The sequence below is a fragment of the Mycteria americana genome, chromosome 5 (genome assembly GCF_035582795.1).
Source record: "Mycteria americana isolate JAX WOST 10 ecotype Jacksonville Zoo and Gardens chromosome 5, USCA_MyAme_1.0, whole genome shotgun sequence".
Lineage (NCBI taxonomy): Eukaryota > Metazoa > Chordata > Aves > Ciconiiformes > Ciconiidae > Mycteria > Mycteria americana.
Window position 1 is genome coordinate 3,539,823 of NC_134369.1, and position 18,293 is coordinate 3,558,115.

The window sequence follows — 18,293 nt, forward strand, 5'->3', positions numbered from 1 at the left end:
TTTGACGGAGAAGACTTACAGAAAAGAAACCTCGTTAAATCAATTCTTGAGTCCCAACGAACGATCCCGGTCTATATCAGTCTATCTGCCTCTGAGACCGAGCGAGTTCTCAGAGGACATATTTAGATGCTGGGAATACACCAGTGCTGTATAATAAATAAGTGATTATGAAAGAGGCGAGTCTATCAAGAAATGGTGTTCCCAGGGGAGCTTTCCCGCAGTGAGTATTAACAGATGTCAGAAACATTCGTGTCCAGAAAAACTGGAGGCAGGGCGAGGGTAAGAAAGTTGAATAGAGAGGAAAGGACACCCTCATGACTGGAAGCAGGCGACGGTCATGACATTCATTCGCCTTCCAAGCGAAACTCTCACGTACAAAACAACCGAGCTCCTTTACAAGCCATAATCTTCCTGTAAATCAGGATGGCCATAGCTGTATCTTAAGAGGGTCTGTCTCACGGCTCTGGCGTTGCCTCCCCTCTCCCTGCTGCCGGCAGTTCTTGCGCCGGGGTCTGCAGCTTCCACGTGCAGCGAGGAATACGGGAAACGAACAAGATGTCGTTCCTTAGCGCTACTAGAAATCCTTCCGTGGCACGGACTGACAACAATGCAAAATGAAAAGACTGCGTCTGAAACACAGCCAGCTCATTTCAAAAGCCCTCGGCGAACGTGCCAGGTAGCGATGCACCACGGCTTTGCCAAGCGTACCTGCATTTTCATATTTCATCTGGGCCCATAAGCATAAGAGGAGCTTAACAATTCCCAAAGGTTACTGTCCATGATCTTATCTGGATTCTCTGACATTTCTAATGCCATTTAATACCAAACAGCACTGGGCCACGGTCCATGTTTAATGCTGAACTTCTGACTGGGGCTCAGTTCGGTGCTACAGCCGTTTTAGCACTCGTGTGAGTGGAGTTCTCCAGGGCGTTACAATACCACCACCACACAAAGAAAGCCTGGCCAAACGGTTGCTCACAATAATACTCCTGAACTTGGGCTAGTTTTCTTGTAGGCTAAGGATGCCCCGGGCCACCTGAGCCGGTTACTTGGGTCTGCCTCAACTCTTCAACTGCACACGAACCTAATAAAACTTCCCATAGCATGCAGAGGTGCTCACAAATGGCACTGGAGACTATATGTGTGCCTGCATTTAGAGACGGCCAATTTTTGTTGATACTCTTTCCTTAAAAAATAACGTGCATTTTTCATTTTTTAAAAAATCGCTGTGACAAATCCTTTAGAAATGAAATTTGCAATAACGCAAATTCACAGAATCACAGAATCATATAGGTTGGAATTCAAAACTGTGTGGAAAAAGTTCTGATTTTCCCAATTCAAAAAGACCTTTTCGAAACAACATTTATTTTATATGCTATTGTACCACAATAAAATTTTATGTTGACTCCGAAGAACTTGAGGAATTTCACATCCCACTCCAAAAACATCTCACGTATTAAGCCTGATTTTGTACAAAGCACAGAAACTGGCTTCTGCCAATCTGCCTTGCTTCGCCCAAGAACGTGGAAAAAATGGATGGAGGGACCCACAGTTGTTTGCTAAGGAAAGGGAGGCAAACAGTGTTACTTTTTGGATAACAGAGCCGAGATCCACGTGGGGTTCACAATAACGGTAAATGAGGGAGAATGAAACCGATACTTGGCTCTCCACGTGAGAGAATCAGACTATTTAAAGCCTCTGACACTGTATCCTGCTTTGGGGTATATCACATTTCTCCCTATACGCTACATGGCATCTGTAAGGCAGCGGTCCCTCCGCTCTGCTGCGAAGCTGGTGGGGTTCAACCTCCTCCCACTTCCCAGCTTTCCCTCTGAACCTCCCGCGCTCCCAACTCCCCGCTCTTCCCAAAATCCCTCTGCAGGGCCGTCCTTGTCCTTTTCCTTACAGGACTTGATAATGAGCTCTTAGCATTGCATCTAAAACATCGTTATCTCAAATGGAGACCTCGGTCAAAAAGACACTGCTCTACATTCAATTATGCTGAATTGTACTAAAGTCAGTTCAAATGAATGTTAATGTAAAAACAGTTCCCTACGTACTAGCACAAATAAAAACTTGGGCTACGTTTTTTAGGATTAAATACAATCCAAAGCAGGTTATTTGCCGATTTGCGACAAGGCGTACAGGAGGGGCAAACATCATCTTGTGCTGCTCTCACTGACACTGGGCGTAGGTAGCTATCAAACGTCAAAGCGGGGGGGGAATAACGCACATTTCCCTCTTCTCTGTAGCCTCTCTGTATAGGGCTCCCAGTTACAAACGTGGGTTTTGGAGCCCATCAGGTCCCATTTATCTTAACAGGCCCTCTTGGCCCGCAGCGAGGACGATGGGAGGCTCCTCTCCTCCAGTGCCCGTGGCTGGTGCTGGGGTGCCTGAGCAAGGAGGTCCCCATCCCTCCTCCAGCAGGGAGGAGAAAAGCCCTCGACAACCGTTCCTGAAGACGCTCTCACAAAGATTTCATGAGAGGGTTAATATTTTTCACCAAGTGCTACGGACATGCCAAGAAAGGTGAAGTGATGTGCTCAAAGTACAAGGGCAGTCAGCATCAGAAAAAATACCTATAATGCCACCGTTCCTGCTTCATGGTCTACATGCATGATGTTTGCCTGCTGATAAACTTAATTGCATCTCGGAGCACACTCAGGAATCAATCTTGGTTTGTCCTGAGACGCTAAAGGCCATTAGACTTCCCTGCGGAGCCCTCCCCGCGACCCCAGAGTACATTAATACATTTCTTCTGTAATGTTCTAAAGTGGAAGCTGGCTCTGTAAATAGATTTTTTTTTTTTTTGGCAAGCTGTGCAATCCCGTTAATGAAATTTTGACATACCATGCAGCAGTTTTATGACAGATACTTAACAATTTCATTTGATATTCATCTTGAGGAACTTTTTGAATTTTAGCCTTCAGTCCAGAATATAAATTTGGGAGTGACAGTTTCATGGGAAAGAAAAAAAAAAAAAAAGAAGAGAAGCTCTTTATATAATTAACTGCCTGAGTATAAATACACTGCTTTATCTCTTCTGTTTCTTCCTGTTGTATTTTAAATAATTAAAAACTTAACATGAAGGCATATATCTTCTTACCCCAGAGAGCCATGAAGACTGAGAAGAAGACAGTTGCAGGGTTATCAAAGAGATGACTTGCGCGAGCAGTCGCACAAGCGGAGCTCATCTTCCAGTAGCTGCATGTTCTGTCACATAAGGGACACATGGTGATATTGTTTCTCTGGTCACACATTTCCATACTGCAACGAGATTGGAAAAAGCACGGTGAGTATGGCTCCATCTTCCACGCTCCGATGAGCTTTTCTCCTCTGGATAGCGCCTGTTTCGGGTCTGAAGGACCATCACAGCGCTTGCCAGCTCTCGCCCCAGCGAGCAGCTCTGTCCGTACCCTACACCATTGTAGGGGCTGAAATCCTCAGGTGAGGCTGCTGTCTCCCTCCATCCCCAACCCTACTTCTATTTCAGGGCGTAAGAGAGAGCACTATGAGAGGCATAAGGCTCTATGCTCTTTACTACAGGACCTTACAGTTAAAAAAAAAAATTAAAAATCATTCTTGTTTTGAAATACTAACCACAGCAATAGATAAGGTACAAGGGAAGTGCTGAGTATCAAGAGACTGGAGTTCAACAAATTTAACTTCTCTGCACTCCATCTGTGGAATAGCAACAGTGACACTCCCTTTGACTTTCTTCAACTGTTGGAAGCAGTACAAAGCAATCTTAATGAACCAAAAAAATATATCTATTTTCCCATATCCATTATCTGCTTTGTTACTCAGTGCTCATGCTTGTTGTACAAACTATGTAATTTTTATCTACAGCTGACGCTGCATGCAGAATCGTCATTTGCAGAATAATGCAAAATCATAGGGCTTTAAAAATATTATAATACAAAACTTATTAAAATTAAAAATAGTAGGACATCGAGATTTTGTTAATCTCATCACAATTGCTTATTTTAGGCATGTATACGCTTGATTCATCTTTATGTCACACAATGTCCTCCCCAGCATCTTATGATGGGAAGCACTAAAACCTATCATTAGCAGTATTTTGTTGGGTTTTTTTAACGTAATGATCTGAGTTCAGGAAAAAAAAAACCAAAACACCTGAGCACCAGCCAAGAATTATTTTTAGTAAATCAATGCAAACTCCACAAGTAATATTAACAATAAATGCTAACGATTTAAGAACGTGCTGCAGTTCTGCTGCCCGCTCTCAGCCCTTGGTAGCGCTCCATCGCTTACTGGAAGCAGAAATCCGTGTGGAGGTGGCTGCGTTCTAAGCACGGCTTCCAAAAGATGAAGCCTGCGGGGCGGGAGGAGGGAGGGCGGTGGGAGCACGCTGTACTCCGGCAAGGGCCGGTTGGCAAACGGACCTCGGGAAGCCACGGCCAGCAAAGACGGATCGGGGTGTCGGGCTGCGGGTGGCACAGGGCAAGCCCTAGAAACTGGGAGCCACAGTTTGAGCTGTGCTCGCCCTAGGCATTAGTGACAAAAGACTCACAGAGAAAGGTAACACCTTACTTGGAGTTTCTAGTTGCCTCCAATGATAGACTCTCTTTATTTATTTATTTTACCTTGGTATATTCTCATCCACAGTTGCACAGCCGTATAGGAAAACGATAATCCCTACGATTGAAGCTGGAATAAGCATTTGTGTATAAACTCCCAGCCAGGCAAAATACAGTCCAATCTTCTCTCCGAAGTATTTTCTGAAATACATTAAAAAAAAGAAATGAGGGAGAGAAATGTTTCCTATTTCTTAAAATATAACATGGCTAAAATTACGAATCGCAGCTGGATTAAGCATGGAGAAAGATCTGATGACCTGTGGGAACTTTTTTCTTCTCAGAGGACTCTCTTTCTCGTGATGCTTGGAGTTAATCCAGAGATACAGGCACCATGAAAGCAAGTCAGTCCAACTAGTAATTTTTGCCCCCCCGTGTTTCTGCCGTGTAAATTGGTAGCTTTGGACCTTCTGTGAGCTTAAAATCCTCTTAAAAAAGCACCTCGTTTTCTTCAGAGAGACTCAGCTCTCACCACGAGCAAACAAAATTCATTAGAAATATGGCCCCTGCAAGCTTTCACACTAGGCGGGATACATCAGCGCGTTTCTAAACCCACAGAAAACTCCTTTTCCCCCAGTGAAGTTTCCGTTCTCCCGTGCCCCGCGGGGTGGCACCGAGGACAGCATCCCCGCAGGGACAGCGTCACGAGCCTCGCTGCGCACGGCGTCAGCGCTGCCCCACGGAAACACGACGTCAAGGGCTGAACTCTCACCTCACCAGGTCGATTGGCTGATATTTATAAAAGACTCCGTAGCTCGCCCACTCCTCACACAGGAGCTGTAAAACAGAAAGGCAAGGCGAAAGCTGAAGCACCCCGTACACGAGCGTTTTCTCCTTTGGTCCCAGCAAACTGCAGAGCTCGCGCCGTGGATCTCATCTCACCGCTTTGTGGTTTCAACACATAATCTGCCAACACACGCAGTCTGCATTAAGTATTAAAACCAAAATTTGATGATTTGGCATGCTACAATACAGTGATGAATTCTAGTACGTTAAAAGGTTCTTCAGCAACTGGACTGACGGATAACTATAGCAGGGACAGGGAGAGCAGTCCTGATTTTATGATCCGTAAGAGGTATCCGGCAGAATGGATGTGAAAGATGAATATGCTTTGAGTTACAAGACAGAAGAAACCCTGGAATAAACTGGTTTGTTTTCACTGTATGAACGATAATATTCAGCATCCGTCAAGAGGTGCTGCGCAGAGGTGCCTCAAAGGCTGCATTTGAGAGTTTTTCAGCTTTAAAGGAAAAGAACACGATGATTTCCACTCATCCTTTTGGTTAGGATACAGGCCAAGGAAAGCAATTATCCCCATTAGTGATTTATAAAATTGAATCCCTCACAAAAATAGGTTCCTCTGAGACCTTCAACTTCTCCTTTACTTTGAAAAATATATAAATAGCGCTTCTCAGATCTGATTTTTTTTCCTAATTCAGTTCAGCTAACAGAGCGAAGAAGAAATCAGCGTGTGTACAAAGAACACTGGAGAAGACGAAGCGTGCTCGCTGGCCACCCAGCCATCACCTCTTCTGTGGGACAAGGGGAAGAGCGGCTTGTGAAATCGGGTGTCCCTTTGCTGCTTCTCTCCCTGCTTCAACCCAGTGACATGAGCTCGGTAGCAGGATGTTCCTGGACCAGCTACTGGTATTTCAAGGAGATGCTTTGATGGTCACTTCTGCTTTCATTAATTCATCTGGCAACAACACCATCTTTTTCCTTTTTCCTCTTCTACTGCTCTCCCAAATGTAAGAGCATGAACTGATTACTGCCGAGGCACTTCTTTTCATGGAACATTGGGTAAAAAAGAAAAAAAAAAAAAGGGGGGGGGTGGGCCAGAAAATTTCAGAGCTGGGTTACACAAACCTCCATCGGTGGATGAGGGCTGCACAACCAGCTCAGCCGTACAAGAAACTGCAACGGGGAACAGAGACCTAAACCAGTTATTGTTACAGGGAGGGCAACGTTATTAATCTTGTTCATAGAAGACCAGCCCAAACAGGATGTTATTGCTTAAAACGGTAGGCTATTTTATCATGAGAACCTTGAGGGATGTCAGCCTCCTACGTCTCTCCAGTGAAATGCAGCAAAGCAAGGCAGGGCAGACTGGCAGCCCCGCTGCTGCCCGTACCCCTTCCTACTTCTCACGTTTTATCACGGAGACGTCGTACGGTGAACAACGTTTCTGGAGCAGTTTTGCAATTCTCCTGCCAAATCATGAACACAAACTTTCCAAGCTGAACTGCTGTACTTCTCACGCAAATGGTTCAAGTCATTCAAAAAATACAGCTTCTTTACTTTTACAGAAATATGATGTCAAAAATATAAGTGGACTGTGGATTTTCCCCTCTGCAACCCAAAATCGTTAATCTTTCTTAGTTTCCTTACAATAGTAAGAGCAGAAACTGAAACCTAAAGGCAGGCCTTTATTGAACAGCAACAGTCTTGCAAATTTTATTTTTATTCTGCTTTAGGTTTCTTTCAACCACGTTTTCCAAAAGTTTAAGGCCACCTGCCTATGCCTGGGAAACAATGATTTGGGACACCTCAACATCCATGTGCCCTAGCTAAGACCCTTCCTTTTATTATTTTTTTACTTTATTTTTACAAGCTAAGTTTGTGCTGGAAATTAGATTCCTTTTCTGTGATCTAAGCTGGTCAGGCATATCAGGAAAATACCAAGCTACGGAGATTTTGCATCAGTGCCATGTTTCAGTTTTGTACAACGCTTCAAACCAAATTCGTGCCTAAAGTACAAATGAATTATCTCATTTATCCTGACATTTATCAGCCTGATATTCAAAGCGCAGCTTCAAAGACACGATTAGAGGAGATCAGCACACTAGCCCTAAATATTTACTTCATTTCTATGCCTCAAATCTTTAATTTTGTTGTTAAAAAAGGCACAAGCCTGGCCTAGCACTGGATTAGATTAAAGAAAGCTCCAAGAAACCAGAAGAGACATGCCAACACACCAAAAGATTGTTTGAGGGAACTGGAATTCAAAAGCCAAGGTAAACATTTCCAAACACGCAGTGAACTTGTGAAACGAGTGAATTTGTGAGGTTTGAAAAGTTAGTAATAAAGATGATAATCCAGACCCTTTGAGACAACATGGACTTTCATCCTATTTTTGGTTGAGCAATGTGTTGCTTAATAATGAAGTGACAGGTACCTGGTATTTTTAACACAAATCAATAGTGGGGGGAAATAACAGTCGCTGTCTTTTGATGAGCCATTTGCGCCTTAAGGCCCAGCAGACCTTTAATTTTGGGTACCTATTTTTATATGACCAACCGGAAGGGCTTTAGATCTGCTTTTCCTACGACCTGAATGTCCACAGCATTTCTTTGGAGACGTGACCATGAAACAAACTGGAAAGGCAAAGTTTCAAGTCTGAAAGCCCAACGTATATGGCACCCAAATTCAGTAGCTCCTCCTGAGAGGACCGGTCTTAACCTCTCTACTTCAGTTTTTTGTCTGATACACAGCAAAAAAGCCTATCTTCTTTAGAGAAGTGTCATCAGGAGTATGTAGTAATTGCGCTCTGAATTTCAGAAATCAACATTTCTGCAAAGGGTGAAAAATTTGCTTTTTCTTATGAGAAGTATTTCCTTAGAATAACTCCTACTTGTTTTACTACAATGAAGAAATGCCTTTCACTATACACACAATAAAAACACAATTTAAACCACAGATTATGTGAAAAGTGATGCAATGCATCAGTATACCTCCACAGGGCAGTTTCTGGCTGAACAGCGCACATTAAAGCTTTGCTGAGAATGTCTCATTTCTGATAAATATTCAATCTTTATCTTCCCCAATAGCTGTTACGCTTCTGTTTTCAACTGCCTCCCTCCTCCTCCCCCCCAGTTCTGATCCTCAGGCTCCAGATCAGCAGCACACGAATTCAGCAGAGGTTGCAGTGCTGAGGCCGGAGCTCGCCGTGGAGTGAAGCAGGATTTACGGCAGATACGGATACCGGAATATGACTGAGCATATTCTCATCAGAGCTGGCCTGAAATGACATCACCTGAACTTTAGGAAGAGTTATACGTAAATGCTGTGAATAGGCTTACCAACATGGCAAAACCCGTATCGGTATCGAGCTTGGTAATTTTTACATATCCGTACTGCATTCCACATTCGGGCAGATTTAAGCACTGGAAAGTACTTCTGTACTTCTACGGCTTGGCATTTAGGGCCTTTTTGTGGTATTCTCTGTGAAATCCTGGCAAACATGCAGATTCCAACAGGTGACTCTTCGGGCTGGGACTCTTGTGAACATGTTAAAGGCCCTTTATGTCAACTTACTTTTCTGTCATTAGGTTCAGTGTTTTCACCTTCATAGTCGCCCTTTAAAAAAAGAAAATCTGCGTCATTCAGTGAGTCGCGCCCAGAGCTGCGATGCATCTTGCATACCCATGTATCCCACTCACTTAATGCATCAAAAACAGAAAAAGCAATCTGTAAAATAATGCTGTATTTTAGGAGTTCATTTGTCATAGCACACTTTGTCTTCTGTCGTCAGGCACATTAAGAAAGAGTAATAATGTCTGTCACTGGGGAAAAAGGAATGAATAAGTGATAAAGGTGGCCTAAAAATGTCAAGGGAAAGGATGCGGTATTGCCATGGCATTTGGGGTTCAGCTCAGTCCACTCTTCTCTTTGGAAAGGGAAGAGACCAGCTGAGAGAGCTGATCCCTATCCAGACTCTCCAAACACTCAGGGCTGATTAGATTTGAGGTTTTAATTTGGAGCTATTTTAAAATATGATAAAGGCGTAAACTAAGACAATAAATAACTTATATACAAGACTATCAGTAGCTGTCTAAAGATGTGAGACAAGTACATGCAGAGAAGTTTATTTAACCTTTCTGGATTTCTAAGCGATATCGCTGTAGTTTAAGAGTGCCTGACATTTATGATAAACATCAGGCAGATAAAGAGGCTGTTCTGGTCTCAGTTACACCGAGATAAAACACTCGCGGTGCCGTGCAAAACCAGTGCGAGTGAGGGGAGCAGGGAACTAGGAAGACACACTTCATCTTCACATCCCACGCTGGAAAACCGGCACCAGGCTCGACAGCCCTTGAAGGCTCAGCACGAGCAGCATGGCTGCCACGTCCCCTTGACGTCCGTCAAGCCTGTCTGTAAGGGTTTAGCTAAGAGTGCTTGTCAGTTCTAGTCGTACCTTGAGCCTCCAAGTAAAAACGTCGTCAGCATCCAACTGCTGTGCACCTGTGACAGGATGGGGATCCCCAGCTCGGGTCCGAGTGCCACCAGAATTCCCCACCTCTCTCTAATCCTCTCGATGAATGCTATAGCTGAACACACTCTGACATCTTACCAAGCTGCTCAAAAGCAGATTTCATCAGTAAGAAGGTCTACAGTCACACCCGGTCCCATGAAATACGTCACTTCAAATTCTCACTTATGGTTTTTCCTCCAGTGGCAACCAGTCGCCCGGACACAGAGCCACTGACACCTCCGTCCTTCCAAGGGGGATGCCAGGGAGATGTGGATGAGGGGACCAGCCACTTGGTGCCCCAGGAATAAATATGTTTCCTAGAACTGATGCCAGGGACCTCGGGAGCAGAAGGTCAGAAACTAACAGAAGCCTTTCATTTACTAAGCCACCGAAACAACTCTTCTAATGCTACGTTCAGACGTCACTTATGATCATCACAGGTAGAACAGAGGTGGGGAATTCATTAAAAGCAAGCAGAGTGATGGAAACAACCTGCAGAAGCTACTGCAGTCGTGATACAAGCGAGCAGTAAGTCAGGATCCAAACACTCGTGTTTGGGATGATGCCATCAATACGTAACACATTAAGGATTTCTTGGTGTCAGATAGTAGACATGTAAAATATATTCCAAGATCACTTACATCATGCAAAGGATATGCAGCACTGTAAACTCCATTGGCAAGCAGACTGGTGATCCCTTGAAAAATAAAGACATAATAGTTATTTACAATTTCGAGGTTAGACAGTCTCACTTTATCATCCTTCCTGGAGATTTCCCTCAAAATAACAGTCATTTGGTCAGATAATGATTTTTCTGCCATCTCATTCCTTTCCATGTAGTTTCATTTTTAATCATAGAGGTTATTAAACATGACTCATTTTATGAAATGGAAAACTGCAGAGAGCAAGAAGAAGTCATATATATTTGAGAATCAAGAATTAGAAGCCAATGACTTGAAATTAGTCATTAAAATAAATTACATGTTCTGAAAAGTCAGTTTGATTTAAGGGCAAGCCTGCAGATTTGAAAGTGTGTAGCAGAAGGCTCGATCACAAGAAGAATATGGCTGGAATTGATGGCATACGGGAACACGCATACGCACGCATCATCCACACAAAGTTTTGAATTCAGATTTCAGATTGATTAGAGAAATTGTAGGGAAAGCCTTTGCGAAGACCTTGGCGTAATACTTACCATATTTACCACATTTTCGTCTTTTATTTAAAAGGGTAGTTTCCTTCTTTCTTCCCTCTCCTTTCCCTGTTTACACATCCGTTTATTAGTGACATGCATGAGGCTGAAAGCAATTAATGCTTCATCTATATAATGTATGCGGTATAAGGGACTTTGAGGAGTCCTGCCTTCCCAGGTGTAGCATCGCTCCTTAACTTGGGACCAGAGTACGGGAGGCGAGGAGTTAAGGTGTAAGTTTGGAGGAGCACAACGGTGAGGGGCTCTTCGACACTGCAGCTCACTGCACCATTCCCAAAGGTCGCTCGGCTGGAGCTGGACCTTTGAGGGCTGTAGCACATTACTTCTCTCATGTTCTTGCTGCAGCTGCCGGCATTAATATAGCTACTTCCAATTAGGGAGTATTACCCACGTCTGAAGGTGTCGTGTTATCCGTGAAGATATGTTTGGGGATTCAACGAACCAGCCTTGGGTGCTGAATCAGAGCTAAGTCGAGTACTTGTCTTTGTGCAAGGCTAAGCTGATTAATGCCAATTAAAAAAAAAAAAAATCTGGCCACTGGCATCGTGGAGAATTTAAGAGGATTTAGAAAAAGAAAAGAAAAATGATGTGCTACAGTGTGCTCCATGTTGCCCATCAGTTCATTGCTAAGAAAAGAGCGTGGGACTGGATTTGCGGGAACAGCGACTATGAACCAGGAAACACATCACTGTAGGTTCCCCGAGACATTTTTGATGGTTCTTGAAATGAGAATTTTTCAAGTTCATTAAACATTTTTGAGATACCAATCAACCGCTGGAGGAGCTGCTCCAGGAGTGCTCAGTATCCTGCAGTATCATTAATTTTCAAAGTCCAAGTTAAGATTATACAGTACTATGAATTGTCTGCAAATGTTTCCACGCTTCTGGCAGAAACAACTAGTCAGCAGATAAATTATTTTTCTAGGGCTGCGCGACCGACCGAAGAGCTACATAGTACCCTTCTACGTATCAGTATTTAACCATGAAGACAGATTCACATTTTTGCAAATTTGCAAAATAAATAACAAAGGCTGCAGTGTTCACTGGGCAGCCGCCTTCTTCCTGCTGGGCAGAAGTGTTGCAGCATTATCTGTGTTTGCTCAAATCTGTTTGCAACCTTTGCTGGGTTGTAACCCAGCATTCCAGCGCTGGAACACAAAGGACCCGATTGAGTTATGTTGAGTATACCCACGGACAGGCTGGCCTAATGACATTTTTATTAGCTATACTGTGTGACCTTGCCACTCTGAGGTAAAAGAATGATCCAGGAATCCTAACACTTTACTTTCCTTTAGCCTATTCAGCTAATCTCTAATGTGTTTCCCATTTCTGGACCGGGGAAAAAAAAAAGAAAGAAAAAAAAAAATCAAGTGAGTAACCAACTCCAAGGCAAGAATTCAAACTGAGCTGTATGACCTTCCCCTTTCAAGACTGCAAATACCTAATTTCCAATGAAAATGATCCAGCACCAGACTCAAAAAGGGTCCTGAAAGTCACAGATTAATCTGGATTTCCCATGCTACAGGGAAACAGTATTTCTGTTAATACTGGCTGAACACCAAAATTTAGTGTATATAAGGACTCAACAATTGTACATTGTATGTTGTTACTTCAACGGAGAAGTCAAAGCATGGAAATAATTTCTGGCATAATTATTCTTCTATTATTTGATGCATTTCTAAGCAGCTGATGTGTCAATATTGAACAGAACTACCTGTAATTCAAGTTCCCACTGCTTTATTTAACTGCTTGTATGCAAATAAATGCTCTGACAGATTCCAACAGTTATCAAACATTTTGTCCCATGTTCACGCACTTTTCTCATACAAATTTGTTTCTGTTGGTTGTTTGTTAAGAAGCTTGGACATGAGGGAATTCAGCCTTCCACCTTATATAATTTGCTTTACCATCAACTATTCGTTAACTTTGGTCCCACAGTCAAGTATATACCTATATATCATGATACGTATAAAATAAGTATATAACAGCTGAACAGGAAAACCTGCCAACAAATCTTTAAGGTGACCTGATTTGCAATCCATGTTTACCTGTATTATGGATCTAGTTCTTAGAGCACAAGCCCTAAGGCTGAAATCCTAAAACTACTGGCCGTGGCAGTACGAACTTCGCACCCACTGGCTTGCAACAACTGTTTGGAGGGCTAAGAGACGGGCCAGCTTTCAGTGCATGCCTTAGTCCTTGGCCATTCCACCGGGTTAATCTCAGTTCCACTTAGGACAGTGCTTCAGGCAGTCATCGGTTAAGACCATTTCACTCAAGTCACTGAAAAGCCATCGCACGATTAAAATATGACTTTACTACTTAAATGGAATGGGCCAATCCATAGACTTTCAGGGCAGTTATTGACATTCATGGTATGGACATTCATGGACCTCATGGACCTCATGACATTCATGGTAATACCCTCACCCACTGCAGTGAGCGTACAAGTGAACCAACGCAGAGCACGTGTTATCCGCTGGTTTATACCACATCCAGTCCTGCTGCAAAGGACCTAACTAACATCTGCAGGGGCTATATGCTCACTTACCATTTAATTCAGAGTCGAATCTATAAATTCACATTTGAAAAAATTCCAAACGGTTACATTAATTAAATTACATTTCCAAATAAAACAATTATATCCACATACATCAAATTAGAGAGCAGGGGAAAAACCTAAACTCCACAGCCCATTACAACTTGCAATTATTTTCAATACCTGAAAACGATATCGATCTTAAAGCTAAATAAAGTGCCTTACCCATGCTATATTTTGCTTTGGTACATGTCGTTCTTTTCAATATTTCATAAACCTACAGAAGTGAAATCAAAGAAAGGAAAGGGTTACTTCGGATACTGCCAGTGAAAAGCACAATCTTTTTTGTGTACAGCTCAAATATTGGCAAAAGCAAGATGTCGATGAAGTCATCGTTCTTTAATAAAAGTCATGGTATTCAGGAGAGCAGGGCTTAAAGATTTCCATGCCCAGTTATCCATACAAGAGAGAAAGGCTTAACTAAATAGCCAGCTACCGAGATAATTGATCAGGGGAAAGAGGGCTACATTTAACCACTCGCACAACAGAAACGCTATTTTTGCTCACGTTAGACATCGACCAGAGATCGGGAGCTCTCTTCTACCCAGACTAGGCGCTGTGCTGGGCCAGCTCTTCCCTGGCCTCCGACGGCGCAAGCTGGCTTCGCCCCACGGACTTCAGCAGAGCTTCAGGCTCAGAACGTGAACGCCCCACGCAGCCGCTTACCACAAACGGGGCTAAGGCGGGCTGACCTTAAAATTTCTGAGCTCGCGTGTGACCTCAGTGGCAAACCAGATGTATTTATTCTACGATTTATTGCATGTATTGTCAAATAACCTTTGCGCATCTCCCCACGCCGCCCCGGCAGTCAAGCTTTCGCCCCGCGTAGCCGTGCTCCTAGGCAAGGCAAGCGCTCGGCCGGCGTGAGGCTGGCAGGGGAGCGGGCGGCAGAGGAAAACCATGGGCAAAAGCACCTGCTGCCCGTGGCCTGGCCTGTCTGGGGAGCCATGGCCCCGTCCCCCGGGGATGCTCGCTAATCCCTGTGCTAACTCGGCTGCCGCTTGCCCAATTCACGGAGGGAAGCGAGCGAGGGCATAGGAGGCAAACCCCGCAGCCGATCTGCCCGTGGTTGTCTTCTAACTCAGGGCTGTCACAGAGAGATCTCCAGTTATATAATGGGGTTTTTTGTGGTTTTTTTTTGTTTGTTTTTTTTAAATAAGTAAAAGGTCTTTGGCTTATTTTCTGTTCAGCAAAGATTCACAGGGAGTGACTAGATTCCTGTTCATTTTGCAGTAGGCGGAAGGGCCAATATTTGCACTGTGGTTTAAAAACACATAAGAGGGAGGCAGGAGAGAACTTTAAGAAACAAGAATACAAAGAGAAGTGCACGCAGGATAAAGTGATGCTGGGAAACATTCAGTGTGTCTTTTTTTACCAGGTGATTTACAGGGATTTCAAACAAAGCAACAGACTGCCAGCATTATTGTTATATGCCCAGTGTTCCTTGAATGGTTTAAAAAACCCCCATCCCTCCTCTTCCTCCCAGCCTCTGCTATGAGCTCCTTTTGTTTCAGTCCATTTTCCAGCTAGTCTTGCTCACCCTCTTGTCCTATGGTGCCATTTTGTCTTGCTACTTTTCTCAGACAGCTTGTTGTCATGAATTTTAACTCTTCATTTGCTCCCTTAAGTTTCTTGTACTTACAAGTTCTTTTACTATATATCTAGACATAGAAAAGAAAGCTTAGAAACAAAAGCTATGCTTTTTTTCAATCTCAGATGAAACGTTTTATCGCAAATAAACCAATTCAATGTTTGTCTTTTTCTTTTCTATTTCTGTGCTGCTGCATCTGCCTTCCCTGGTCAAACCCACCTAGCCCTGATAACCTGCGCTCACATCAAATCAGTGCACTTCAAGCTACAGGGGAACTACATCATGCAGGCCGCACGCTGGAATTTCAAAGCAGGAAAGGGAAGTTACATATCTTACACCTCTTATCACCGTAGCAATAAAAGACAGCTATAATGGCGATATAAGCTCTTTTTGAAACCACTTAGAATCCAAAAGGCTAATGTTAAATATAAGATAAAAGCACGCTCACAGTCACATTCCAACGCACCGATTAGCAGCGGTGGAATGGGGCAAAGAGTCCACGTTATACTTTGAAAAGTGTTGCAGCAAGCGCTGCTTGGCATGGTCCCTTCCAGCTGCCCTGGATGTCATATGAGCTGGCCTTTCAGTTCCCCCCTCAGTGGCTATAAAGCAGGCTACACCTTCTCCCCCACTCTATTTTATGTTCTGTAAGTCACAAGGAAGCACTCAAATGTAGTCTGTGATATCGTATTCCTGTATTAGGCTTCATTTCTGTAGCGGAACTGCAGAAGTTTAATTACGAGAGGAGATGTCCCATGCTAGCACTGAAGGAGCAGAGAGACCCTCCAACACGGAGCCCAGTCCCAGCGCTGCGTACGTGTACACCGCACTTGCTAGCATAAGAGAGGTGAACACATGCATAAACAACCAGAACAAGATGCAATTTTCTGTCCTTGTTGCGTTTGCTTCATGTAAACTTCACCGTTAAATAAAAATCATAAGTAATGTTAAATAACGTTAAATCAAAGTCATAAACCTCAACACTTTTAACACCATTCTAGAGAATTGCCCCCAAAACTATAAATAATATTCCCTGAAAATAACTGGCTGTTTCATTGGAATTTGTCTTGGGAGATTTCCCAGCATTTTATAAAAAGAGCAATGTAGAGTTACAAAAAGGTAAATGAGTCGCAGGGGTGCAGGTAGCTGGTGGCAGAACCAGCGGTAGAAGCTAAAGCTGTTCCTTTCTGGTGATATGTCTACTAAGAAACTATGTCCCAGATTAACTGTGAACTAGACAGAAGATCCAAATTATTTTCCAAAAGGCAGCAACCTGTTAGCACGAAAGACTATTCATTACATAAGCTAAAGCTGAAAATGCCTTACTTATAATTTCAATGACTGATGCCACAGGCGATCCCTGGCATTTGGTTAAGAAAGGCAAACTTGCAACAGGCATGGTACGACAGCTGGCAAAGGGGCTATTAACACCATGACTAGGGCACTACCGCCATCAATTATTTATATACAGTACTTACTATAGTGCTTCTTGTTTTGCTGTCAAAGAAGGAATCTCTGTCAGACAAATCAAATCTGTTGAAAGATTAGATGGAAGCCCATTAGGTTAAAAAAAAAGCCAGTAACTTCCTGCTCTTGTTGACCCCTTCAATATTTTCATTTCTCCTGGGGATCTCTCAGAGCTAACATTAAAGAATAGCTTGTAGAAACCTCATTAAAAAGAAAGTTCATCCCAACTCTCATATTTTAAAGAGGCCGCTTATACGTTTCACTGGTTTTATATTTATAGGTTTTTCTGCTCAGAAGAGACTGTTGATGCTCCTCTAAGTTGAATTCCCGACCACTGCTGGCCTTGAATTTCTCCTAATAACGTTAACATTTTGTCTGTACCTTACGCCCTGCGAGGCCACCCTTGCCTCCCTTATTCAGCAAAGACACAGGTGATCTCCCTGAAAAAAGCCACCCCCGCAAACAGCGTAAGGCACATCCACGCCTAAGCTAAGGAGCGTCTTTTGGGCTTTCTCAGAGCCACCAGGCCCCTTTGCTGTAGGAACATCCTACATGCAAATAAATCTATAAATACATTTCCTGCAAGCCCAAGAACATGTCGAATGTCACATACGTTGACCGGCCCAACACACGTACGCAACTCCATCAGTGTTCTGCATCCCTTGATCAAAAACTAAACCCCCCGTACGTACAGTGAAGAAATCCTGCCCTAGGACTGTTATTTGTTCCAGCTGGCACATACATAAACACGGCCTTCAAAGCTTCTCCTCTGGGATGCTGGCCAAGGACAAGCAGCAGCACAGCAATCCAGGGCAGTTGAAACTTTGGCTGGGCCCCACCTTTTGATTTTTGCCTACGCCCACGTTTACAGCTAGTTTCACTGATCTGAAATCGATGGCAAAGCTACCACGGACTTCACAGCATTTCCAAAGTCAAGGCCTGGTTGGCAGTACGTGTGTGAGCTGCCCATACCAGATGAATGAAATTATTCTAGAATTTATCAACCCACATCTCTGGCTACAAATTTTCCTGAGCATTTTATTTTGCGTGGAAAAGAGACTATTGTAAACCCCATTATAAGTCTTGTTTGGCAGTCCAACAGTTGATGCATATAGTTATAGAGATATGTATTATATACCACGACAGCAGCACAGAGATTTCACAGAGGGGCTCTACAAAGCCTCGTTCCTCAACAGTGAGCCAAAAAAAGAAAGTAAATTTACTGCAAAATGGAAATATTCTTTACAGTAATCACTAACAAAGTGGTGGTGTCCATTTTCCCTTCCATCTTTTGGTGCCTTAGCTGCTATCAGGAAGGCAGGAACCCATTGACACGGACACGTACGGAAAGCTTTCACTTACAGGTGCTGTTTCTCTCTGGAGAAGGGGTAGGAGAGACGCTTCACCGTCTGAGGTTTGTGTTCTGCTACTTTTGGCTGGATGGGCTCTGTTATTTTTTGAATTACAGAGTTAATCTTTTTCAGAAGACCATGGGTCTGATTGATCTGATACATCTGAGTGGGCAAAGAGAAAAACAGTAAAACTGTATTGCTTTTTGGTTATCCACAAGAGAGA

The 18,293-nt window shown here is 43.4% G+C and overlaps 1 protein-coding gene across 6 annotated transcripts in view; it reads right to left on the bottom strand.

Annotated features, from left to right (window-relative positions):
* The window catches only part of ANO1 (anoctamin 1), an 84,402-nt gene that overhangs the window by 22,024 nt on the left and 44,085 nt on the right, over positions 1-18,293 (bottom strand). For 4 of the 6 annotated variants that reach the window (XM_075501985.1, XM_075501982.1, XM_075501981.1 and 1 more), the window contains exons 5-13: positions 18,081-18,232; positions 16,730-16,784; positions 13,826-13,877; positions 11,045-11,110; positions 10,491-10,546; positions 8,913-8,954; positions 5,311-5,375; positions 4,608-4,742; positions 3,107-3,267 (exon numbers count right to left, since the gene is read on the bottom strand). In XM_075501985.1, coding sequence (XP_075358100.1) covers positions 3,107-3,267; positions 4,608-4,742; positions 5,311-5,375; positions 8,913-8,954; positions 10,491-10,546; positions 11,045-11,110; positions 13,826-13,877; positions 16,730-16,784; positions 18,081-18,232 — 784 coding nt within the window. The remainder of the gene's footprint in view (positions 1-3,106; positions 3,268-4,607; positions 4,743-5,310; positions 5,376-8,912; positions 8,955-10,490; positions 10,547-11,044; positions 11,111-13,825; positions 13,878-16,729; positions 16,785-18,080; positions 18,233-18,293) is intronic. The other 2 variants (XM_075501984.1, XM_075501983.1) reach the window with 1 other exon arrangement.